We start from the raw sequence: 27,533 nt of genomic DNA, 5'->3' as shown, positions 1-27,533 counted from the left end.
AACCTGCCTTTACTTCTATCTTCTTCCACACCTTGAATCCTAGTGTAAGAATGCCTAAAAATTAAAATCAATACTATTATTCATGATTTTATATTATTTATCTTTACTTTTAGAATCATTTATTTACATTTTCACCTGCTACATTATTTTTATTATTATACTTTAAGTTCTAGGGTACATGTGCACAATGTGCAGGTTTGTTACATATGTATGCATGTGCCATGTTGGTGTGCTGTACCCATTAATTCGTCATTTACATTAGGTATATCTCCTAATGCTATCCCTCCCCCAACCCCCCACCCCATGACAGGCCCTGGAGTGTGATGTTCCCCCCCTTCCTGTGTCCATGTGTTCTCATTGTTCAATTCCCACCTGTGAGTGAGAACATGCAGTGTTTGGTTTTCTGACCTGGTGATAGTTTGCTGAGAATGATGGTTTCCAGCTTCATCCATGTCCCTACAAAGGACATGAACTCATCCTTTTTTATGGCTGCATAGCATTCCATGGTGTATATGTGCCATATTTTCTTAATCCAGTCTATCATTGATGGCCATTTGGGTTGGTTCCAAGTCTTTGCTATTGTGAATAGTGCTGCAATAAACATACGTGTGCATGTGTCTTTATAGCAGCATGATTTATAATCCTTTGGGTATATACCCAGTAATGGGACAACTGGGTCAAATGGTATTTCTAGTTTTAGATCCTTGAGGAATCGCCACACTGACTTCCATAATGGTTGAACTAATGTACAGTCCCACCAACAGTGTAAAAGTGTTCAATTTCTCCCCATCCTCTCCAGCACCTGTTGTTTCTTGACTTTTTAATGATCACCATTCTAACTGGTGTGAGATGGTATGTCATTGTGGTTTTGATTTGCATTTCTTTGATGGCCAGTGATGATGAGCATTTTTTCATGTGTCTGTTGGCTGCATAAATGTCTTCTTTTGAGAAGTGTCTGTTCATATCCTTTGCCCACTTTTTGATGGGGTTGTTTGTTTTTTTCTTGTAAATTTGTTTGAGTTCTTTGTAGATTCTGGATATTAGCCCTTTGTCAGATGAGTAGATTGCAAAAATTTTCTCCCATTCTGTAGGTTGCCTGTTCACTCTGGTGGTAGTTTCTTTTGCTGTGCAGAAGCTCTTTAGTTTAATTAGATCCTGTTTGTCAATTTTGGTTTTTGTTGCCATTGCTTTTGTTCACCTGCTACATTTTTATGCTACATTATCAATTATTATTTAGACTTACCTAATTTTGAGTTTATATTATTTACCATCTTTTCTCTGTAAGTCATCTTCCTTATTTCTGTGTTCTTCATTTTGATTCATTGCTCAGCTGACTCAAGCACTCTGAGTAATTGTTTTTAGGAAAGGTACACGGAGGCTGTGCTTCGTGTTGCTTCATGTTGGAGTGTCTGCTGCTCCCGAGTGTGAACAGTACTTTTCCTGGATATGCATTTACTGAGTCATAGTTATTTCCCTGCAAACTCTGCACATAACTGCTTGAAGCTGCATTTACATAGTACACTTTTTTTAAACAAAAAAGTCTCAATTGTGTATTTACTTGGTATAATTTCAGGGGACACTGAAACAGATTCAGGGGCTAAAGCCACCCAAGCCACTTCTTCATGCCTTTGTAATCTGTCAGACTAGGTTCTGTATGGTGACATTGTCAAGTGAGTTCAGATTTATGACATTTCCTTGATACCCAGAGATCCAGTAGACTGTGTGGGATCAGAGGTTCTTGTAGTAAGGGAATGGCAACTTGAGGAGAGAATTCACCTCTTTTGGCCAATTGATCCTCCATCTACATCAGCCTTAACTCTCCAAGCCTGGGTGGAGGTGGTGGGTCCAGGTGGAGGGGGGAAGATTAGAAGGATTGGGGATTTCCTTTATCTCAGGTTAACCTAACATCATTCATCAAAGGCCAATTTTGTTTTTTTTAACTTTTATTTTAGGTTTGGAGGTACACGTGAGGTTTGTTACATAGGTAAACTTGTGTCAGGGAGGTTTTTTTTTTTTTTTTACATATTATTTCATCATCCAGGTATTAAGCTCAGTACCCAGATAGTTATCTTTTCTGCTCCTCTCTCTCCTCCTACCCTCCCCACTTAAGTAGACCCCAGTGTCTATTTCCTTCTTTGTGTTCATAAGTCCTTATGATTTAGCGACCACTGATAGGTGAGAACATTCAGTATTTGGTTTTCTGTTTCTGCACTAGTTTGCTAAGGATAAGAGCCTCCAGCTCCATCCATGTTCCCACAGAATACATGATCTCATTCTTTTATTATGGCTGCATAGTGTTCCATGGTATATATGTACCACATTTTCTTTATCCAATCTGTCATTGATGGGTACCTAGGTTTATTCCATGTCTTTGCTATTGTAAATAGTGCTTGCAGTGAACATTCATATGCATGTATCTTTATAGTAGAATGATTTATATTCCTCTGGGTATCTACTCAGTAATGGGATTGCTCAGTCAAATAGTTCTGCTTTTAGCTCTTCAAGGTATTGCCATACTGCTTTTTACAGTGGTTGAACTAATTTATACTCCCACCAACAATGTATAAGTGTTCCCTTTTCTCTGCAACCTTGCCAGCATCTGTTATTTTTTGGCTTTTTAGTAATAGCCATTCTGACTAGTGTGAAATGGTATCTCATTGTGGTTTTGATTTGCATTTCTTTAATCTGTGATATTGAGCTTTTCTTCTTATGCTTGTTGTCCACATGTATGTCTTCTTTTGAGAAATGTCTGTTCATGTCAAAGGCCAATTTTGTCAGTGCCCCAGTTCTGCTCAGTATCTGCCCTCTTTGTTCTCCAGTCTTAGGCACAGGCTGTGAGCATTGTCTTAGGATTCATGGCTCTCGGGGTGGAATTTGAGTCCTATGTTGGAGGCTTCAGTATGACAGAAACTTCCTGAAGACTCCTCCAACACAGGAGGCTTCAGTAGGACAAAAAAAATTGTTCTTCATCAGCTACCTTGTCTCCAGCCATAAGGTAAAATGAGGCATTATTGGAGGCTCCATCAGACAGGTTCTCCTTTCTCTGAGTAATGGAAGGAGCCCAGTCTTTCGGGTGTTTGTCCTTTGAAGTATATCTTACTAAAATGCCTTACCTCTGAAGTTCATTTGCAACCTCATATGCGACTCTTGCTAATGTGTATCTGTTCACTAGGTGTCTAGTTTGAGGAGATGACAAGAGCATCATTTACTCCCTATGCTCATTCCTGAAACACCTGATTTTATTGCAGCGGAAACTGAGATCTGGCCAAAGTTTGATGACTTGCCCAGGCCGGCATTAAAATACAGTTCTCTTCTACCACCCTTTTCTGTCTTCATGCTGTACTCCTTGAGTTGATGACCACACGTTTAAGTTTAGTATTGCTATAAAGTTGGGGTTAGGGTTTTGCATGCAATGGAAATGTTACTAAACATCCAAAGTTTACTGTCTTCTGGATAGCAAAGTAAACAAGTAAAATACTCATAGAGCAGGAAGAATAAAATTTTAGCTATTAGTAAAAAGCATTTTGTTATACAACTTCTGAATAATTTTCTTTTAAAATTATATTTATAAAGCCGTTTGTTTTTTGGTTAAATTTACAATATATGTTAGAAGAAATCTGATTAATTTTATTTTTACTTCTTTTTGCAGCAGCAGGATTAAGAAAATTGTGCGTTCAATTGTATCATCCTTTGCATTTGGGTATGTGAGACATAGAAAACACCATGTATTAAATATATCTGAGACTTGGCTGGGCGCGGTGGCTCACGCCTGTAATCCCAGCACTCTGGGAGGCCGAGGCGGGCAGATCACATGAAGTCAGGAGTTCAGGACCAGCCTGGCTAACATGGTGAAACCCCATCTCTACTAAAAATACAAAAATTAGCCAAGCATAATGGCGGGTGCCTGTAATCCCAGCTACTCAGGAGGATGAGGTAGAAGAATCGCTTGAACCGAGGAGGCATAGGTTGCAGTGAGCTGAAATTGCACCATTGCGCAGCAGCCTTGGCGACACAGCAAGACTCCATGTAAAAAAAAAAAAAGAAAGAAAAAAAATATGAGTCTCATATATATCTATACATATATAGATATATATGAGACTTAATACTTCAACGAGAAACACTGAAATAAAATAACAAAAAAGCATTTCCACTGTCCATCAGTTGCCAAGTAGCCATGTGCCCCATCTAATGTAATCTGATTTATCATGGAATTTTGGTTTAAGCTGGACATTAAGAATTGCAAATAAATGGCTTTTGCCTAAGATTAATAGTAACATATTAATATTGTTTTTCTTCCATCTGCAAAAGTAACATTAATGAAAATGAAATGTTAAAATTCTATAATTATTAGTAAAGTGTTTTATGAAGTCCCTTGTACATCTAGAATTACTCTTTAATTCTGGAAACAATTTACTTAGACTATTCTCTACATAAGAGTAAGATTTCATACTATGATATAGATTTATGCAATATAATTGTTTCCTTTTGAATTAGTAATATTTGAATTTGAGCTGCAAATTTTTAAAAAAGTACTTCAAAGACTAATTCATCTTCATAGATTAGGCAAATAGTCTAATCAATTTATGCAGAATGTATTTAGGATATGTAACAGCAACTGGCAGGAAGTACTTTAGAGTTCAAGACTCATGTGCCCATCACTATGCTAGAAGTATCCAGATTAATGAGGGTTTATTTTTTATGAGAAGTTGGTATAAACTTCTTATGAAATTCTCAAATTTTAAGAAGAGTTTGTAAACAGACACAGGTGATTTTAATTCAGTTTTACTTTTCTCTCTTGAGATGTTGGTCTGATGTGTCTACTATAAAAGGCCATGATAATATCTTGTGAAGTGGTTGGGTGAGAATTTTGTTTATTAAGAACTGCTTCTATTGGGTGAAAATAGTGATTTTGCTGAGATTCTAAGGCATTACAGTTTTCCCACCACTGGGCAGATTAATACTAAATAATAATGTTTTGGTACCTGATCAGTGGCTTAAATATAGTATAGCTATAGGGACAAATGCCCCTTTATCTATTTATTTATTTATTTATTTATTTATTTATTTATTTATTTATTTTAGAATATTTGGAGTTTTCCTGGTCTTACTGGATGTCACTCTCCTCCTTGCCAACCTAATTTTCACTGATAGCAAACTTTATATTCCTTTGGAGTATCATTCTATTTCTCTAGCTATTGCCTTATTTTTTCTCATGGATGTTCTTCTTCGAGTATTTGTAGAAGGGTAAGTTTGATTATTTTTGTAATGCATTAAACTATTTTGTACTTTTATAAGAAGCACTTTGGGAGGCTGAGGTGGGAGGATCTCAAAGTCAGGATTTCGAGACAATCCTGGCCAACATGGTGAAACCCCGTCTCTACTAAAAATACAAAAATTAGCTGGGCGTGGTGGTGGTTGCCTGTAATCCCAGCTGCTTGGGAGGCTGAGGCAGGAGAATCATTTGAACCTGGGCGGCAGAAGTTGCATTGAGCCGAGATCACGCCATTGCACTCTAGCCTGGGTGATAGGGCAAGACTCCATCTCAAAAAAAAAAAAAAAAAAAAAAGAAGCATTTTAAAATAATTAACAGGAGCATTCACCACAAACTGACCTAAGAGCCTTTGGGCCTTATGAGAACATTGGTGGTAGTCTGGCAGTAACCCCCCATGGCCTGTGTTTGAGGTGGCCATGGATTGCTTCTCCTCTGCCTTTGGACAGGGGTGGAAAGAGTGGGAGGGACTGCATCTTGTGGTTTGAGTGACAGCTCAGCCATAGCACAATAAAACACTAGGTAGACTTTTAAAGCTTTTGATCTAGGCCCTGATCACCTTTGGATCCACCTGGAGGCTAGGAGAACTTGCCGTCCTGAAGGGAAGGACACAGGCCTGGCTGTTTTTACCATGTGATGACTGTAGAGCCCCAAGGCCTTCAGCAAAGTTCTGCAATAGCCAAGGAGTGGTTATAGCAGGTCTTGGGCAAGACCCAGTGCTGTGCTGGCCTCAGGTCTGACCCAATGCAGTCACAGTAGTGGTGGCCACAGGGGTGCTTGTATCACTCAACCCCAAGCTTTAGGTGCCTCAGAACAGAGAGAGAGAGACTCTGTTTGTTTGGGAGAAAGTAAGGGAAGAAAACAAGAGTCTCTTTTTGGTAATGCAGAGAATTATCCTGGATCTTGTCCAAGCCCATTAAGGCAGTACCACTATGAGTCTGCAAGAACCACAGAGTTTAGGAGGCTTGGGGTGCCCCCTAAAGCAGATACAGCTTAGATCACAATACCCAAGTTCTTTCAAATATCTGGAAAGCCTTCCCAAGAAAGACGGGTACAAACAAGCCCGACAGTGAAAACTACAATAAATACAGTGAAAACTACAATAAATACCTAACTCTTCAATGCTCAGACACCAAAGAACATCTGCTAGCATCAACACTATCCAGGAAAACATGACCTCACCAAATGAACTAAATAAGACACCAGGGGCCAATCCTGTAGAAACAGAGATATGTGACCTTTTAGACAAAGAAATCAAAATAGCTGTGTTGAGGAAACTCAAAGAAATTCAAGATAACACAGAGAAGGAATTCATAATTCTATTAGATAAGTTTAACAAAGAGATTGAAATAATTTAAAAGAATCAAGCAGAAATTCTGGAGCCAAAAAATGTAATTGGCACCCCAAAGAATGCATTAGAGTCTTTTCATAGCAGAATTGACAAACCAGAAGAAAGAATTAATGAGCTTGAAGACAGGCTATTTCAAAATACATAGAGGAGACAAAGGAAAGAATAAAAAACAATGACGCGTGCCTACAGGATCTAGAAAATAGCCTCAAAAGGACAAATCTAAGTGGTATTGGCCTTAAAGAGGAGGTGGGGAGTGTAGAAAGTTTATTCAAAGGGATAGTAACAGAACGTCCCAAACCTACAGAAAGATATCAATATCCAAGTACAAGAAAGCTATAAAACACCGAGCAGATGTAACTCAAAGAAGACTACCTCAAGGAATTTAATAATCACAGTCCCAAAGATCAAGGATAAAGAAAGGATCTTAAAAGCAGCAAGAGAAAAGAAATCAATAATATACAATGGAGCTACAATATATCTGGCAGCAGACTCTTCAGTAGAAATGTTTCAGGCCAGGAGAGAGTGGCATGACATATTGAAAGTGCTGAATGAAAAAAACATTTACCCTAGAACAGTGTATCCAGTGAAAATATCCTTCAAAGTGAAGGGGAAATAAAGACTTTTCCACACAAAAGCTGAGGGATTTTGTCAACACCAGACCTGTCCTAGAAGAAATGCTAAAGGGAGTATTTCAATCAGAAAGATAAGGACATTAATGAGCCATAAGTAACAACCTGAAGGTATAAAACTCACTGGTAACAGTTAGGTATACAGAAAAATGCAAAATGTTATAACACTGTAACTATAATGTATAAACTACTCTTATTCTAAGTAGAGAGACTAAACTATGAGCCAATCAAAAATATTAACTAAAACTTTTCAAGACATAGATGGTATAATAAGATATAAATAGAAATAACAAAAAGTTAAAAAATAGGGAGACAAAGTTAAGTTGTAGAATTTTTATTAGTTTTCTTTTTACTTGTTTATGAAAACTGTTATTATAAGATTAAAATAATGGATTATAAGATAGTATTTACAAGCCTCATGGTAACCTCAAACCGAAAAACATAACAATGGATACATGAAAAATAAAAAACAAGAAACTAAATCGTATCACCAGAGAAAATTACCTTCACTAATGGAAGACAGGAAGGAAAGAAGGAAGAGAAGACCCCAAAACAACCAGAAAACAAATAAGAAAATGGCAGGAGTAAGTCCTTACTTATCAATAATAACATTGAGTGTCAGTAGACTCAACTTTTCAATCAAAAGACAGAGTGGATGAATGGATGAAAGAACAAGACCCATCCAGGTGTGGTGGCTCATGCCTGTAATCCCAGCAGTTTGGGAGGCCAAGGCAGGCAGATCACGAGGTCAAGAGCTAGAGACCATCCTGGCAAACATGGTGAAACCCTGTCTCTACTAAAAATACAAAAATTAGCAGGGTGTGGTGGTGTGCACCCGTAGTCCCAGCTACTCAGGAGGCTGAGGCAAGAGAATCACTTGAACCCGGGAGGCAGAGGTTGCAGTGAGCCGAGATGGTGCCACTGCACTCCAGCCTGGTGACAGAGCAAGACTCCATCTCAAAAATAAATAAATACATAAATAAAATAAAAAGTCCCATTGATCTGTTGCCTACAGGAAACACTCTTGTCCCATAAAGACACCTGTAGGCTAGAAGTGGTGGCTCACTGCTATAATCCCAGCACTTTGGGAGGCAGAGGCGAGTGGTTTACTGGAGGTCAGGAGTTCAAGACCAGCCTGGCCAATATGGTGAAACCCTGTCTCTACTAAAAATACAAAAATTAGCTGGGTGTGGTGCCGGGTGCCTGTAATTTCAGCTACTCACGAGGCCGAGGCAGGAGAATCACTTGAACCTGGGAGGCAGACGTTGCAGTGAGCTGAGATCACACCACTGCACTCCAGCCTGGGTGACAGAGTGAGACTCAGTCTCAAAATAAATAAATAAATGAATAAAACAAGCAAACAAACAAACCCAAAAACCAAAACCAAAACCAAAAACATGCTAATATATCTGATAAATATTGATGCAAAAATCCTCAACAAGACACTAGAAAACTGAATTCAACAATAAATGGGAAAGATCATTCATCATGACAAGTGGGATGTGTCTCTGGGATGCAAGGATGGTTCAACATTTGCAAATCAATCAATACGATACATTATATCCACACAATAAAGGATAAAAACCATAAGATCATTTCAGTTGATGCTGAAAAAGCATTTGATAAAATTCAACATCCCTTCATGGTAAACACCCTAAAAAAACTGGGTATAGAAGTAACACACCTCAACATAATAAAAACCATATATGACAGACCCACAGTCAGTACCGTACCGAATGGGGAAAAAATGAAAAGCTTTTCTCTGTGATCTAGAACACAATGAGGATGCCCACTTTTACCACTGTTGTTCAACATAGTACCGGAAGTCCTAGCTAGAGCCATTATAGAAGAGAAAGAAAGGGAATAAAAAAAGAAATACAAATCGGGATGGAAGAAGTAAAATTATCCTTGTGTTTGCAGATGATACATTTTATTTGGAAAATACTAAAGACTCCACAAAAAAAACTATTAGAATTGATAAATTCAGTAAAGTTGCAGGATACAAAATCAATATACAAAAATCAGTAGCATTTCTATATGTCAACAGTGAACCATTTGGAAAGGACATTTAAAAAGTGGTCCTATATAAAATAGCCACAAATAAAATTAAATACCTAGAAATTAACCTAAACAAAGCCGTGTAAGATCTTTATAATGAAAATGATAAAACACTGATGAAAGAAATTGAAGAGGACACCAAAAAATGGAAAGAGATTCCATGTTCATGGATTGGAAGAATCAATATTGTTAAAATGTCCATACTATCCAAAGCAATTTACAGATTCAATGCACTCCCTGTCAAAATATGAATGACATTCTTCACAGATGTAGAAGAAAGAATCTTAAAATTTATATGGAGCCACAAAAGACCCAGAATAGCCAAAGCTATTCTATGCAAAAAGAACAAAGCTGTAGGAATCACATTACCTGACTTCAAATTATACTACAGAACTATATAACCAAAACACCATGGCACTGGCATAAAAACAGACACATAGACCACTGGAACAGAATAGAGAACACAGAAACAAATCCACACACACTTACAGTGAACTCATTTTTAATAAATGTGCCAAGAACATACATTGAACAAAAGATGTCTCTTCAACAAATGGTTCTGGGAAAACTAGATACACACATACAGAAGAATGCACCTAGACCCCCTACCTCTCACCATATACAAAAATCAAATCAACATGGATCAAAGATTTAAGTCTAAGAATTCAATGAAACTACTATACTACAAGAGAACATTGGGAAGAATCTCCAGGACATTGGTCTGAGCAAAAATTACTTGGGCTATACCTGACAAGCACAGGCAACCAAAGCAAAAATGGGCAAATGGGATCACATCAAGTTACAAAGCTGCTTCATAGCAGAGGAAACAATTAGCAAAGTGAAGAGACAGCCCACAGAATGGGAGAAAATATTTGCAAACTACCCATCTGAAAAGGGATTAATAACCAGAATATGTAAGGAGCTCAAGCAACTCGCTAGGAAAAAATCTAATAATCTAATTTTTTAAATGAGCATAAGATTTGAACAGGCATTTCTCAAAAGAAAACATACAGATGGTAAACAGGCATATCCAGAGATGCTTAACATCATTGATCATTAGAGAAATTCGCAGTGTAGAAAACTACTATGAGATATCATCTCACCCCAGCTAAAATGGTTTATATCCAAAAGTCAGGCAGTAACAAATCCTGACAAAGATGTGAAGAGAACCCTCATACACTGTTCATGGAAATGTAAATTAGAACCAATTGGAGAACAGTTTGGAGGTTACTCAAAAAACTAAAAATAGAACTACCATATGATCCAGCAATCCCACTGCTGGGTAGATACCCACAAGAAAGGAAATCAGTATATAGAAGAGATATCTGCATTCCCTTTTTGTTGCAGCACTGTTATAATGGCTAAGATTTGGAAGCAACCTCAGTATCCATCAATAGATGAATGGATAAAGAAAATATAGTACATATACATAAGAGAGTATTATTTAGCCATAAAAAACAATAAGATCTTGGCCAAGTACAGTGGCTCATGCCTGTAATCCCAGCACTTTGGGAGGCTGAGGTGGGCAGATCACCGGAGTTCGAGACCAGCCTGACCAACATGGAGAAACCCCATCTCTACTAAAAATACAAAAATTAGCTGGGTGTGGTGCCGGGCGCCTGTAATCCCAGCTACTCGTGAGGCTGAGGCAGGATAATTGCTGCCACCCAGGAGGTGGAGGTTGCAGTGAGCCGAGATCATGCCATTGCACTCCAGCCTGGGCAACAAGAGTGAAACTCCATCTCAAAAAAAAAAAAAAAAAAAAAAAAAAGAGTGAGATCCTGTCATTTGGAACAACATGGATGGAACTGGAGATCACTATGTTTGTTAAGTGAAATAAGCCAGGCACAGAAAGATAAACATCACATGTTCTCACTTATTATGGGGCTCTACAAAAAAAAAAAAAAAAAAAAACAATTGAACTCATAGACCTAGAGAGTAGAACGATGGTCATCAGAGGCTGGGAATGGTAGTAAGGGCTTGGGGGTGGGGAGGTGGGGATGGTTAATGGGCACAAAAAAATAGAATGAGTAACGCCTACTATTTGATAGCACAACAGATTGACCATAGTCAACAATAACTTGATTGTATATTTTTAAATGACTGAAAGAGTGTAATTGGATTGTTTGTAACATGAATGATAAATGCTTGAGGGGATAGATACCCCATTGTCCACAATAAGGGTGATTATTATGCATTTAGTTATATCTCTTATTATGTTTGAATTGCCATGTTGGTGTTTTAGTCACATATAAGTGTCAAATGATGAATATAATTTCATTGTTTGAAAACTTCCCATGAATGTTATATTTTTCCCTTAGTCTACTCTAGAAAATACATTTTAAATAATTCATGATAGTAGAATTCTTAATGGGGATGAGTCAATAGTTTGTGGTCTTTAAATATTCCTATCTCTTCTGGCAGGGGGGAATGAACTTATTTTTTTTGTTTTATATTACAGGAGACAGCAGTATTTTTCTGACTTATTTAACATTTTAGATACTGCCATTATTGTGATTCCTTTGCTGGTTGATGTCGTTTACATTTTTTTTGACATTAAGTTTCTTAGGAATATTCCCAGGTATGAAACATAAGACTTACCTCTCTTAAAGTTTTTCATTAATTTTAGCATTTTCTGTGGCTTTTATTCTATATAATGTTTTCAACTTCAAATGTTCTCATTCTATACCAAATACATGGCTTTAAAATGAAATGTTTAGGTAAATTCCCACATACTTTGAAACTAAAAGATTGTGATATTTAGGGACCAGTGAAGAATATACACACTAAGTACCATTAATTGAATAAAGAAGATGCAGTACCCAAAGAAGGACTTTTACTCTTGTACTAACTTTAACTTCTCTACATTTTGAAGTTCTCATCAAATTCCCATTTGTATCATTTTTTGGCCTTTTGGCTAAGATCAAGTATAATATTCTTATCAGTTTAATATCTGCTATATCAAAAAAATTTATATTGAAAACAATTCCCCTCTGTGCTTCAACTACAAATCCCTTACACATAATGTTCTGTCTGGATTTTTCCTACAGCCAAGAGGGAATTTATTTGAGCAAACTCAAAATTTGAGTGACTTCAATCATGAGTTTCTAAAAAATAGCAAACAGAAGAGAAACTAGGAGATGACACATGTAGCACACAATAGTAGAGTTTTGCAGTATAGTTGTGGTAGAAACAAAGAAAGCTCAGGCAAAGTTAGAACTGTTAGGGGTTAGGAAACTAAAGAGTGTATGAGGCCCTGGTGACTCTTTTTCTTTTTTTACTGTGACAATGAGGAAAATGAAAGAGCAAATGTATACTGGGATGTAGATGGTGGCTTCCTAAGCTTGTTCATGGGTCAAATAGCTGATTTCTTTTTGTACCCTAGCTTCCCCGGACTGCAGCTCAGGCCCCAACTAAAAGCATGTTAAGTGATAGGCTTTTGGAATTATTTGAAAATAACCCTAGCCAATGTGGTCCTCTGACTAGAAACCTCAGCATCACTTGACAGCTTGCTAGAAATGTAAGAAGAAAAATACCTTAGCCCCCACCCTGGACCCACCGAATCAGTATCTCTGGTAACCAGCAATCTGCAGCTTAACAAGCTTTTCCAGGTGGCTCTTATTGACATGTGCCCAAATCAGAGAAGCACTAGTCCAGACCATCAGTTCTCTGCTTCGGTGGTTCTGACGGTAGGAGAGATACCAGCTAGCACACTTTGGAAGTATCTCAATCTGTTGCCTGCCTGATGTGCATTAGCAGCTGTAGTGAACATCTGTTACTCATGGGAATAACAAAGATGAACAAGAATAATCGATTTGTTTTGATGTGGAAAAATTGAAAATGCTAGTCTTAAATCCCAAAATTAAATTTACAAATGCTAAGAGTCTATCGTATCACTATTTCTCTAGACCAGAATTTCTCAGCCTCAGCATTACTGACATTTTGGGCCAGATCATTGTCATAAGAGGGCGATGAGCAGCTATATTAATTGTAGGGTGTTTAGCAAAATTCCTGGCCTCTATTCACTAGATGTAAGTAACACAGACACACACACACACGCACGCACGCCAGTTGTGAAAACCTAAATGCCTCCAGACATTGCCAAGTATCCCCCAGGTAGGTAACTGGGGAGAGGAGGGAAAATTGCCTCTGGTTAACAACTGCTGCTCTAGACATAGTTTATATTGATAAAATTCTGTTTCTGAAGCAAAAATGGATCTTTTAAATTTATTGTTAGATGGACACATTTAGTTCGACTTCTACGACTTATTATTCTGATAAGAATTTTTCATCTGGCTCATCAAAAAAGACAACTTGAAAAGCTGATGAGAAGGCTGGTAAGTGGGCAAAACATGCTTATGATTCAGAAAAATATTTTGTGTTTTGGGACCCATTGGCAGGGGTTGATATCTATACTGTATAATGTTTTTTATTTTTATGTTGTTGAATGTTTCACAAACTAATGATGATTTTAAACTCTCAGGTTTCAGAAAACAAAAGCCGATACACAAGGGGTGGATTTGACCTAGACCTCACTTACATTACAGGTTTGTGACACTTAACTGTTGATTTACTTGTATTACTTCACTTTTTCTTGTAATTGTATTTTTTTTGCCTCATCTAAGACACATTCATTCAAAATATTCTTTATTCATGAGGATATATGCGACTGTGATAGTGTGACATATTTGTGGTTTAGCCCTGGCAATGGAAGATCTGCACGTCTTCTCAATTCAGGACTACTCAGTTGCAGCATAGGAACTTGAATGGATTTTCAGCTGACCCCATTTGAGTTTCAATTTATTAACCTCTAGTAGTTATTTCTGAGTCCCAAGAATCCCACAGAGACCTCTTCTCATCCTAGAACCCCAGAGAATGAGGTCAGTGCTTTGTAGATCTCAGGTTTTCTGAGTCAGAGGGCTGCAAAGCACCTTGGGAGTTCCCACCATCACTGGTGCCCAGAACTCTTGGATTTTCTCTGGTATTTAAGATAAGAAATAAATTCTAAGAACAAGGGGAACTTCAGACTGAGGCCATCATAAGTACATGGCATACAGTTAGAACTAGTGGAGACTTAAGAACTCCATACCAGATCATTGTGTTGGATAATTTAATATGTTATTTGATTATCCTGAGTATTAGCTCTTTTCTGTCAACCTCAATTTTAAAAGGTTTTTTTCTGTGAAAATGGAGTCTGATCATGTATAAATTAATTTTTTGTATGTTATATGAAATCTATAATAATGTTTGTAATAGTGATGATTTTGACTTTCAGAACGTATTATTGCTATGTCATTTCCATCTTCTGGAAGGCAGTCTTTCTATAGAAATCCAATCGAGGTAAGGGTCTTTATCTGACAAATACTCATTTCTCAGTGAATGTAGACTGTGTAGTCATAAGTTTAATATTAACCCAGATATGGCAGTATTCTTTTAAAAATGTACTCTTTCAAGTAAAAAAATCATAATGGATTGATACCAATTGCCAGTGATTACAAACCACCCCAAAACTTACTGGCTTACGACAGCAACTATTTATTTGGCTCATGATACTATGGTTTGTGAATTTGGTATGGGCTTAACTGTCCAATTCAGGTGCTTGCAGAAAGGATTTATTGTCTCAACTAAGCTCATTCATGTATCTGTGGGCAGCTACTGGGTCATCTGAGGACTGGCTAGTCTAAAATGACTTGGCTTCCCTCAACTGACAGAGCCACTGCATGCTACATGCACCTCCCAAGGCCCAAGGCCCATCCCATCTGGCACCCACTGCTGCCAACAGCCCCACCCCCTTCACCAGCAGAGCCACCATATGCTACATGCACTTCTAAGGCACTGAGGACTGGCCTGCCTGGTGCCCACCCTGCTGTTGGCAATACCCCACAATTAGCAAAGCCACTGCAGCTAGCATGCATATGCCTAAGGCCTGAGAACTAATCTGAATGATGGCTCTCACACCAAGAAAAGCCACACCACTGTCTCCACAAACACTCACCATCAGGCCACTGAGGCACTCACAGACACCACTGAATGCTGATTACAGCCAAAAAAGTCACCTGAAGACTATATTACTGCACCCACCCAGAACCAAAGTCAAAGCACCCTACTCAATGAACACTATAGGAGACAACTACTGGAAAAAGTATTTCTCTATGAAAGCTCCCTAACATTGGAAGAGGCAACGGTTCCCCCAGATGTGCAAAAATCAGTTTAGGGCCACAAGAAACATGAAAAGCAAGGAAACATTACACCTCCAAAGAAACACAATAATTCCCCATTAACAGACCCTAAATTTAAAGAGTATATCAAATGTCTAAGAAGGAATTCAAAATAATGATCTTAAGGAAACTATGAGATACGGAGAATACAGATAGATCAATGAAATTAGAAAAACAATTTATGATCTTATGAGAAATTCGACAGGGATATATATGTCATTTAAAAACCAGACAGAGATTGTGGAGCTGAACAATTTAAGGAATAAAATAAAAATACAATCAAGAGACCAGGTGCAGTGGTTCCCACCTGTTATCCCAGCACTTTGGGAGGCCAAGGCAGTGGATCACTTGAGGCCAGGAGTTCAAGACAAGCCTGATGAACATGGCAAAATCCTGTCTCTAAAAAATACAAAAAATAGTAAAATTAGTTGGGTTTGGTGGCGCATGCCTGCAATCCAAGCTACTTGGGAGGCTGAGACATGAGAATTGCTTGAATCCAAGAGGTGGAGTTTGCAGTGAGCCAAGATTGTGCCACTGCACTCCAGCCTGGGTGGCAGAGTGATACCCTGTCTCAAAAAAAAAAAAAAAAAAAAAAAAAAAATACAATCAAGAGCTTTAAAAACAGACATGGGAGAGATATGGCCAAAATCTAGGAAGCTCAAAGGTCCTCAAATAGATTCAACCCAAAAAGGTCTTCTCTGAGGTGCGTAGTAGTCAAACTGTCAAAAGTCAAAAAGAGGGAATATTCGTCAGGTGTGGTGGCTCACACCTGTAATCCTAGCACTTTGGGAGGCTGAGGTGGGTGGATCAGTTGAGGCCAGGAGTTCAAGGCGAGCATGGCCAACATGAAGAAACCACATTTCTATTAATAATACAAAAAAATTAGCTGGGTGTGGTGGCATGAACCTGCAGTTCCAGTTACTTGGGAGGCTCAATCACGACAATTGTTTAACCCAGGAGGTGGAGGTTGCAGTGGGCCAAGGTCACACCACTGCACTACAGCCTGGGTGACAGAGCGAGACTGTATCCAAAAAAAATTAAAAAAAAACAAAGAAATGTTAAAAACAGCAAGAAAAAAGCATCAAGTCACATATAAGGGAAACTCCATTTGATTAACAGTGGATTTCCCAGTGGAAACTTTACAGGTCAGTAGACCATAAGATGGGATGATATATTCAAAGTACCGAAGAAAAAAAAACCAAGAATACTATACCTAGTAGAGCTATCCCCTAGAAATGAGGGAGAAATAAAGTATTTACTAGACAAGCAAAAACTGAAGGAATTCATTCCCACTAGACTGACCTTACAAGGACTGCTTAAGGTGGTTCTACATCTGGAAGCAAGAGGATGATTATCATTGTCAAAACACACAAAAGTATAAAACTCACTGGTAGTGCAGATATACACATGAGAAAGAGAAAGGAATCAAACTTTTTCACTACAGAAAATTACCAAACCACAAAGATTAAAAAAAAAAAATAGGTGAAGAACAAAGGATATACAAAACAACCAGAAAAAAAAATGAACAAAATGACAGGATAAAGCCTCATCTATTAATAGTAATCTAGTAATCTTGAATGTAATGTAAACAGATCAAATTCCCAATTAAAAGATATAGAGTTGGCTGCCTAGATTTAAAAAAAAAAAAAAAAAAAAAAAAAAAAAAAAAAAGACCCAACTGTGTGCTGCCTACAAGAAACTAACTTCACCTGTAAAGGTTCATACAGACTGGAAGTGAAGGGATAGAAGAAAATATTCCAGGCAAACAGAAACCAAAAGCGAGCAGAGGTAGCCATACTTATCAGATAAAAACAGACTTTAAGTCAAACTGTATGAAGAGACAAAGAAGGTCATTTTACAATAATAAAGAGATCAACTTAGCAATAAGATATAATAATTGTCAATATATATATACCCAAAACTAGAGCACTCAGATAAACAAGGCAAATATTATTAGGTCTAAAGGGAAAGATAGGCTCCAATGCAGTAACAGTTGGGGCCTTTAACACCACACTCTTACCATTGGACACATCATCTAGACAGAAAATCAACAAAAAAATATCAGATTTAAGCTTACAGATAGGAATAAGTTCTGGTGTTCTGTAGTGCTGCAGGGTGTCTACAGTTAACAACAATTTATTGTATATTTTTAAATAGAGAGGATGTTGAGTGTTCCCAGCACAAGAATGATAAATATTTGAGGTGATAGATATGCTGATTATCCTGATTTGATCATTACACATTGTATACAAGTATTGAGATATCCCTCTCTACCTTATAAATATGAACAAATATTATATGTCAATTAAAAATATTTTTAAAGAATGAAGGGAACAGATTTTTTAAATGAAAGAAAATTACCTGACTTGGCTGAATGGCCCCATGCGGTCTCTCATTCTCCAGCAGGCTACTTCAGGCCTGTTCACGTGATGGCAGAGGCAAGAGTCCCAGGAAGTGGCAACAAAACAATGCAAATCCTCTTCAGGCCCAGGCTCAAAATTATATATTACTTCTACCCCATTTTATTGGACAATGCAAATTACACTACCGGTCTGGGTTCAAGGAGTAGAAAATAAACTCCAACTCTTGATGGAAGGAATTATAAATAATTGTGGCCGTTTTTGATAGTCTACCATAGGGAAGAAAGATGGGGATGCTATAACCCAAAATGTGTATTCTTAGATTGAGATCCTAAATTATAGTCAGGGCATATTCCTTTAGGCTCTGTGGATGACTAAATTAATTTCAAACATATAATGCTGTTTACTGTGAAATGCCAACTGAAAGGATCATTGTTTAATTTTATGTAACTTACAATACTTATTATACCTCAATAAAAATGTAATTATCGAGGGCTGGCATCAGTTGCTGAGAGGTGAAAGGAGTACCTCTCTGCAGTGTGTTAGCTCAGTTCCGAACAGGACAGGCCTGCAAGTTCAGCTACTTCCCAGAAAATTCCCTGGATCCCTGGCCTGAGCCATCATCCCATGACTAGAGAACATGGACAGATTATTTTATCAATAAACTGGTGATAAACCAAGGGCTATAGGAATTAAGAACTAGGGCTAAAAAAGAAATGTTTAGAGTGATGCAAGATGGCCAATTAGAAGCAGCTGCACTCTGCAGCGCTCACAAAGAGGAATGAGAAGGGGCGAGGGAATTCAGCACCTTCAACTGAGATAACCAGGTTCTCACATTGGGACTGACTGGATGAACAGGTCGACCAATGGAGAATGAAGACAAGCAGGCAGAGGGTGCGATGGCCCAGCCGGGGGTGGCATGGAGCCAAAGGAACCCCCACTCCCAGCCAAGGGAAGCAGTGAGTGTGCAGTCCTGCCCAGGAAACCGTGCTTCTCCCATGGATCTTTGCAAGCCATGGATCAAGAGATCCCCTTGTGAGCCCATGCCACCAGGGCTGTGGGCCTGATACACAGACCTCTATGGAGTCTCGGCACTTCAGCTGCTCAGGCACACACAGAAACCCAGGAGTTTTACACACTCTAGCACCAGGGATCTTCAGCACAGTGGGAAATCTGTCCATACGTATCTCTGGGAAGGGGGCTGAATCCAGGGAGCCAGGCAGCATCATTCTGCAGGCCCCATTTCCATGGCACCTCACAAGTTAAGACCCACTGGCTTGGAATCCTAGCCTGCCAACAGCAGCAGGTTGGAATCCAACTCAGATGGGTCTGAGTTCCCAGGGAGGTGGGGAGAGGCAGCCAGCATCACTGTGGTTCATAGACTCAGCCACTCCCGCCTGCTGGCTATGGAGAATATAGTCTGGACAAGGAAGAGTTCCCCACAGCACAGCACAGCTGGCTTGCCAGATCATGACCAGACTGCTTCTTTAAGCAGGACTCCAATCCATTCCTCCTCACTGGGCAGGAATCCCTGCGGGGGCTTTAACCACTCCAGCAACGGTTCTATGGACAGAGCTTTCATCTCTCCCTGAAATGGAGCTCCTGGCAGGAGGGGCAGCTGCCATCTCTGCAGTTTGGTCAACTCAGCCACTCCAACCTGCTGGCTTTGGAGAACACAGGTGGCCCGGAGGAGGAAGGATCCCCCACAGTGCAGCACACCTGCTCTACCCCAAAGCAGCCAGACTGCTTCTTTGGATGGGTCCCTGATCCCATGCCTCCTGACTGGGTGAGAATGCCCAACAGGGGTCTCCAGCCACCTCCTGCAGGTATGTGCGGGCTGGCTACAGGTCAGTATCCCCCTGGGATGGAGCTTCCAAAGGAAGGAGCTGGCTGCCATCTTTGCTGTTTCTCAGCCTTCACTGGTAATACCTCATTCAGAGTCTATGAGGAACTTAAATTTACAAGAAAAAAACAACCCCATTAAAAAGTGGGCAAAGGATCTGAACAGACACTTCCCAAAAGAGACATGCATGCAGTCAACAAAAATACGAAAAAAAAGCTCAACATCACTAATCATTAAAGAAATGCAAACAAAACCACAATGAGATACCATCTCATGCCAGTCAGAATGGCTTTTATTAAAAAGCCAAAAAATAACAGATGCTGGGAAGGTTGCGGAGAAAAAGGAATGCTTTTACACTGTTGGTGGGTGTGTACATTAGTTCAACCCATGTGGAAGACAGTGTGGCAATTCCTCAAAGACCTAGAGGCAGAAATACCATCAGACCCAGCAATCCCATTATGGGGTATATACCCAAAGGAATGTAAATCATTGTCTTATAAAGATACATGCATGCACACATATGTTCATTGCAGCAGTATTCACAATAGCAAAGACATGGAATCAACCTAAATGCCAGTCAATGATAGATTAGATAAAGAAAATATGGTACATAGAGCAAGACATCTGGCTTATGAGTGGGAGCCTTTGTAATGCCAGTGATGAAAGAGAGAATTAAATATGGGTGATGTTGAGAAAGGCAAGAAAATTTTTGTTCAGAAGTGTGCCCAGTGCCACACCGTGGAAAAGGGAGGCAAGCACAAGACTGGGCCTAATCTCCATGGTGTCTTCAGGTGGAAGACAGGTCAGGCCATTGGATTATCTTAACATAGAGACTGATAAGAACAAAGGCATCACCTGGGGAGAGGATACACTGCTAGAGTATTTTGAGAATGCCAGGAAGTACATTCCTGGAACAAAAATGATCTTTGCTGGCATTAAGAACAATGCAGAAAGGGCAGACTTGATAACTTATCTCAAAAAAGCTACCAGTCAGGAGATCGAGGCCATCCTGGCTAACATGGTGAAACCGCGTCTCTACTAAAAAATACAAAAAATTATCTGGGCGTGGTGGCGGCTGCCTGTAGTCCCAGCTACTTGGGAGGCTGAGGCAGGAGAATGGCGTGAACCTGGGAGGCGGAGCTTGCAGTGAGCTGAGATCGTGCCACTGCACTCCAGCCTGGGCGACGGAGCGAGACTGCGTCTCAAAAAAAAAGAAAAAAAGCTACTAGTGAGTAATAATTGGCCACTGCCTTATATTGCAAAACAGAAATGTCTCATGACTTTTTTATGTGTACCATAATTTAATAGATCTCATACACCAGAATTCAGATTATGAATGACTGTCAGAATATTTTGTTGGGCAGTCCTGATTTAAAACTAAGACTGGCTTGTGGTTAAATGAATAAAGTTTGGTTTTTGAATATTAATAGTAATTCCAATTCAGTAAATGCTATTACTGTTTACTCCTTCTAAAGATATGATTAGACTTTGTTAATAATGTTCAACTTTTCACAAAGATGGTGAGTACCATCTTAAAACTTATTGGATAGGTTTTATATTTATATTTATATTGGTTTATATTTAGATTTATATGACTGGTTATGTGAATATATTTAAATACTGGGGAAATTCCTTCACTGTCTCAGAACCAAGCAAGATTCACCTGTATTTTTTGTTTATTTGCCTCTTAAAGTCAAGGGTTGAAGATAAGGTAGCAATGTCTACTTTGTAATTTTGGCCTTAACTATGCCAATGTAATTAGAATTCCCTGTATTTAAGATGGTTCCTTTTACTTATTCAAAGGCATTTTGTGCGGTTTATGTGTAATATCAAATAAAGATTATTTAATGCTTAAAAAAAAACAACAAAAAAAGAAAATGTGGTACATAAATGCCATGGAAAACTGTGCAGCCATAAAAAGGAACAAGATTACATCCTTTGCAGGGAGATAGATGGAGCTGGAAGCTGATATCCTCAGCAAACTAACACAGGAACAGAAAACCAAACACTGCATATTCTCACTTATATGTGGGAGCTGACAATGAGAACACATGGGTACACGATGGGGAACAACACACACTGGGGCCTGTGGGGAGGGAGGGGATGGGGAAAGGAGAGCATCAGCAAGAATAGCTAATGGATGCTGGGCTTAATACCTAGGGATGGGATGATCTGTGCAGCAAACCACCATGGCACACATTTACCTGTGTAACACACCTGTGCATCCTCCACATGTACCCCTGAACCTAAAATAAAAGTTGAAGTAAATTATCTGTATATACATATGCCGCGATGTAAGTATACATTATATATGCATGCATCTATAACCACATTTTTACTGAGGTATGACACATATGGTAGGTTGCACTAATCAAGTATATATCTTGATGATATTATACCTAAGTATATATGCATGTAACCAACACGTCTATCAATATGTCAGTCTATGACTGACCTTCAGTTAATTGTTGTAAAGATATACAGTATCAAGGTTCATGTTTTTCACACAGCTCTCAATTCCTCCTGTACCATTTATTGTAAAGAGCATGATTTCCCCCAATGAATTGCAGAGGTGCGTTTATTGCACACAAAGTGAACATATATGTATAGGTCTGTTTCTGGGCTTTTTGTCCTTTCATTATGACTGTCTATACTTAAGTCCAGACCATAGTTTTAATTATTATGGCTTTATAGTGACTCTTGAGAACTTGTGTGTAAGTCCTCCAACTTTGTACTTCTTTGTTTAAAAACTATCTTGGCTCTCCTAGATTCTTTGAATTTCCATATAAATTTTAGAATCATCTTGGCAATTTACATACACACACACACACACACTGAAACCCACACAAACACACCCCCACACCCTGTTAGTATTTTGACTTGGGCATTGACTACACAGCTTAATTTGGAGAGAATTGACATCTAAAAATATTGAGATTTCCAACTCACGAACATAATACATTTCTCTACTGATGTCTTCTTTGATTTCTTTTAGCAAAGTTTGTAGTGTACAGGTTTTACACCTTTTGTTAGTTTTATTTCTATGTAGTTGATAAGTTTTTGTTCTATTTTAAATATTTGAAGATCTTCATTTTCTAAATATTTGCTATTGGTATGTAGGAACATAACTAATTTTTGTATATTGACTTTTGTTTATTTGTTTGTCTTAAGACAGGGCCTTGCTCTGTCACCACAGGCTGGAGTGCAGTGGCACCTGGGCTCAAGCATTTCTCCCACCTCAGTCTCCCACATAGCTGGGACTACAAGCAGGCATCACCACACTTGGCTAATTTTTTAAATTAATTTTTGTAGAGAAGGAGCCTCTCTGGTCTCACTGACCCAAGCTGGTCTTGAACTCCTGGATTCAAGCAACCCTCCCACCTCAGCCTCCCAAAGTGCTGGGATTACAGGTGTGAGCCACCACACCTGGCCTTGTATGTTGACTTTACATCTAGCATCCTTCATAAATTCACATATTCATTTTAATAATGAATGTGTAGATTCCCTGGGATTTTTTAAATGTATACGATCATATAAAGTTATTACTTTCTTCCCACTTTTTATACTTTTTTGTTTCTTTATTGAATTATCTAGGACTTTCATGATAACATTGAATAGAAATGGTAAGAGGAGGCAGCCTTGCCCTGTTCCCAAACTCAGGTGGAAAGAATTTCATGCTTCACTATTTGAAATGATGTTTGCTATAGGCTTTTGTAGTCATTCTTCACTAGATTAAGACAGTCCATTTTATTTCTAGTTTGCTAAAAGTTTTGAATCATGAATTGGTGTTGAATATATCAAGTATTTTTTTCTGCATCCATCAAGGTAATCAAAATGTTTTTCTGTTATTCCATTAATGAGATTTTCAAATGTTAAACCAACTTTTTTATTTTTGGAATAAACTCCTTTTGGTCTTAATGTATTATCTTTTTTATGTATTACTAGATTCTATTTGCTAATATTTTATTTAGAACTTTTCATCTGTGTTCATGAGGGATATGTAGTTTTCTTTCCTTGAAATGTCTTTATCAGCTGGTCTACAATTACCTTAGCTTAGGTGTCTTGGGTAACTCCTGTTTGCTCAAATCATCTTCATCCTCCATCAGGATGAATATGATGGGTATGTTTCTAGGTAATGGCAAAAGGAAAGAGCTAGAGTTGAATCTTACAAATGCTTTTGCAAGCCTCTCCTTTGTGGCATCCCAGTGACCAAATCAACTCACATAATGGAACACAAAATTAGAGTGAAAGGGCACTACGACGTGAAATGTGAGGGCTTGGATTCAGGAAAAGTTGAAGAATTGAGACCGTTGATGGAATGATTCTACCTTATTCTCAGGCAGGGAAGCATTTTTATACATGCAGATAGTTCACAAGAAATAACTACTATATAGTCAGAGACTGAAGACTTCAGCAATTGTATAAAAATACATTTGTAAATACCTAAAGAGCTTGAAGAGAAGGGTCTGAACCACATCTCACCCAGGTTATGCTATTCATGGCTAAGACATGACTCTACCACTCCCTTGGCCAATTTTGAAAATTATTTCAAACTATTTATTTGAGGTGGAAGTACTTTTTGTCACTCCCAATGGGCACAGTCATGGAGTAATGTGACCAGGGTCCACTGGATGGGTCATGGCACTTGAGGGCAGCCATCCCAAAATTTCCAAATTCCATCTTTATGGGGAAAACATCTCTTGATTGCTAATATTGTTTTTTAAAGCAGGTTAAGTTAATAATTGTGAGTTAATTATAGCATGTCTAAATTGAGCCCGTTTTCTTTTAGTAGATTTGGTGGTGACTAATAAATATTTGGCAACACTTAATATTAGCTGGGATGTTTTTAAAAAGCCAAAAACATTTAGCATGTAAATCAAAACAAAGACATTACTATTTTTTTCTGGGGTGATCTCTAGACTCTTGGTTTCTATCAGTTATTAAACTGTTACCTCCTTGGGGCATTGACAAAGTACTAATAAGTCATTGATTCCTTTACCATTTTTAATCAGAGTATCCCAAAAGGAGGTAATCATGTGTTTTAATAAATTCTATAAATCATAAACCACCCAAAAAGCAAATCTACCATCCATATTAATATTTAATCTTTCATCTTTGCCAGAGTGCAGCCCCAAATCTAAGCTACTAGTTCAGCTACCTGGGCAGGCTGGGAATCAGGCCATGGAGCCCTTCAGTGATTGCATGTTCAGTGATAACAGCATGTCCTGCACTGGGAGTGTCTCTGGCATATTTGAGAAGCATCTACAAAGTATATTAAATCCAGATTGACTAAAAGGGAGAAGATTCAAATTCAGGCATACTTAACTCCTGAGAGGATGCTACACAGTCATGTGATTCCCCTTTATTCTTAAAAGGGAATAAAGTTGCAGGGTTACATTTTGAACAACAGCGAATAAGCAAAGCAGACGTTACAATTTCATAAGTGGTAAATTTGCTAGTGGAGAAATGTCAGATGCTGCCCTGAAGTAGTAAAAACTTTAGAGATGCAGGACCCATAGAGTTAGTGGAGAAACAAGCACTATGATGGAAGCATCAACAAGTTTGGCCACTGCTACCACCTCATGCAAGTGCAGAAGGTATACATTTGCCTCCAAATCAAGGAATGTACTAAGATAGTCAGAGAGAAGACTATGGTAGATTTAGAAAAACCCGAAGGTGGAGGTTGTTGCAAGAGGCTTTCAAAGAGGAGACAGCATTTTCTACTTTTGCATCACAAGGAAGAGTTTCAGAAATTATAAACTTAGTAATTCCATGCAAAGGCTGAGCTATTGAGAAAAATCAGGTATACAATTACCTACATTCCTACAATCTTCTTAGCCATCTTTTAATTTCTGTTCTTGGTAGAATTTAATGTGCTTTATTCTGGCTGAAAACAGAAACTGTCCATCTGGTGACAGATTGTGACCAGAAAAATGTAGATTCTTGGCAGAATTGAATTTTTTCTAGATTGTTTATGTCCTTTTTCACCTAATTTGGATAAGAGGTATTTGGAGTCTTTGGTAAACTACTTAGATCAGAAAACACAGCAGTAAGTCATCTAAATGTTGAGTTGCTATATATATATGATTATAAAAATGATATTTATATATCATTTTTTAGACATTGAGAGAACTAGGAAGTAGATTTGGAAAAATCCCTAAAGCTTAACTGTCCAGGTGTATTTGTTTTCCCATGAAAAAGCAAATATTGACTGTTTTTCTATATATATATACTAAGGAAGGCTGCACATAAATTACCAGTGTGAGATATTTACTTGTTGAGAGAATGAAGGACAGGGATGGGCACGGTGGCTCACACCTGTAATTCCAGCACTTTGGGAGGCCGAGGCGGGTGGATCACCTGAGGTCAGGAGTTCAAAACCAGCCTGGCCAGCATGGTGAAACCCCATCTCTACTAAAAATACAAAAAATTATCCAGGTGTGGTGGCAGGCGCCTGTACTGCCAGCTACCCAGAAGGCTGAGGCAGGACAATTGCTTGAACCTGGGAGGCAGAGGTTGCAGTGAGCTGATATCGCACCATTGCACTCCAGCCTGGGCAACAAGAGTGAAACTCCATCTCAAAATAAAATAAAATAAAATAAAATAAAATAAAATAAAATAAAATAAATAAAATATGAAGGACAGGACAGTATTCTAATGGTTGCATGATATTTCATTAGTGCTATGATTAACCTCTAATGTTGGACATTTAAGTGTCGCTATAATCAATAATACAGAAACAGATATCTTTGCACATGAGGCTTTTTCTGTATAGATTGCTAGGAGTGAAATTACCTAGCTAAGAGTATGAATATTTTTAGGGTTCTTAATATATATTGCCAAATCCAAGAGCAATTGTATTCTTGTATCAACAATAAATCAAAGTTTTAAATTTCATGCCTTATTTTGCCAGCATTGGATTTTCTCATTAAAAGAGAAAGGGCTAATTTCATGGCTGCAAATGGCATTTCATTGTTGTTTTGACTTCGTTATTGGTGACACTGAATGTTTATGTAGGTTGTTAATCAGTTAGATTTTCTCTTTTATGGATTGTTTATGTCCTTGGCCCATTTATCTATAAGGTGAGTGAGTAATATTTAAGTTGTTGTCAATGAATTATTAATTTATCGTACTAGGCATAGTCCCCATTCAGTCAATTTTTCTGAAAAATCGTTTCCCCTGTTATTCATTATAGCATTTTTAAGCAAAAATTTCAGATTTTTATGAAGTCAAACCTAAGCCTATTGATCTTCCATTGATTCAACACCTTTAGTTCTTCCTCATCCAAAGAATTGATTAAAATTTGCTTAAATTTCTCATAGACATTTATAGTTTTTATATGTGATTTCTAAACCCATATGGATTTTATGTAAGAAATTCCATGAATTCTGAAGTATATAAAACTCTTTATCCTTGCCTCCCCCACTATGCAGATTCAGAATGTTCATCTTTTTGACTTATTTCCTCCTAACAGAGATAGCCAGTTTAATAAATGGATGACTTTGATACCTTCATTTTATTTTTCTCAATATTAAGCCAGTAAACATTGCTCTGAGGGTAACATACTAATCAGTTTTGAAATTTTGTGTCATTTTTGTTGTTGCACAGAGATATATACATATGTGTGTGTATGTTTCAGAAAGATATATTTACTGAAAGTTGGATTCATGTAGTGGTATTGATTGTATTTTAAATAATAACTACTATTTGTTTTTCATTTTAAAGGTTATACATATATACATATATATATATATACACACTTATAGGTACACATATATCTTCATTTAAAAAAATAAAGAGAACAA

At 38.1% G+C, this 27,533-nt stretch overlaps 1 protein-coding gene and 2 pseudogenes across 2 annotated transcripts in view; all 3 read left to right on the top strand.

Moving 5' to 3' along the window:
- Positions 1-27,533, top strand: part of LOC129463449 (phosphatidylinositol 3,4,5-trisphosphate 3-phosphatase TPTE2) — an 84,603-nt gene that overhangs the window by 20,671 nt on the left and 36,399 nt on the right. Inside the window, exons 2-7 of one of the 2 annotated variants that reach the window (XM_063618835.1) lie at positions 3,650-3,700; positions 5,083-5,244; positions 11,769-11,888; positions 13,545-13,644; positions 13,791-13,854; positions 14,583-14,647. In XM_063618835.1, coding sequence (XP_063474905.1) covers positions 3,650-3,700; positions 5,083-5,244; positions 11,769-11,888; positions 13,545-13,644; positions 13,791-13,854; positions 14,583-14,647 — 562 coding nt within the window. The remainder of the gene's footprint in view (positions 1-3,649; positions 3,701-5,082; positions 5,245-11,768; positions 11,889-13,544; positions 13,645-13,790; positions 13,855-14,582; positions 14,648-27,533) is intronic. The other variant, XM_063618834.1, reaches the window with a different exon arrangement.
- On the top strand, positions 12,205-12,301 carry LOC129464288 (uncharacterized; annotated as a pseudogene).
- LOC134732562 (cytochrome c-like) lies at positions 18,307-21,111 on the top strand (annotated as a pseudogene).

This window comes from Symphalangus syndactylus, chromosome 15 (assembly GCF_028878055.3).
Source record: "Symphalangus syndactylus isolate Jambi chromosome 15, NHGRI_mSymSyn1-v2.1_pri, whole genome shotgun sequence".
Classification (NCBI taxonomy): Eukaryota; Metazoa; Chordata; class Mammalia; order Primates; family Hylobatidae; genus Symphalangus; species Symphalangus syndactylus.
This window is presented reverse-complemented; position numbering and strand designations above follow the sequence as displayed.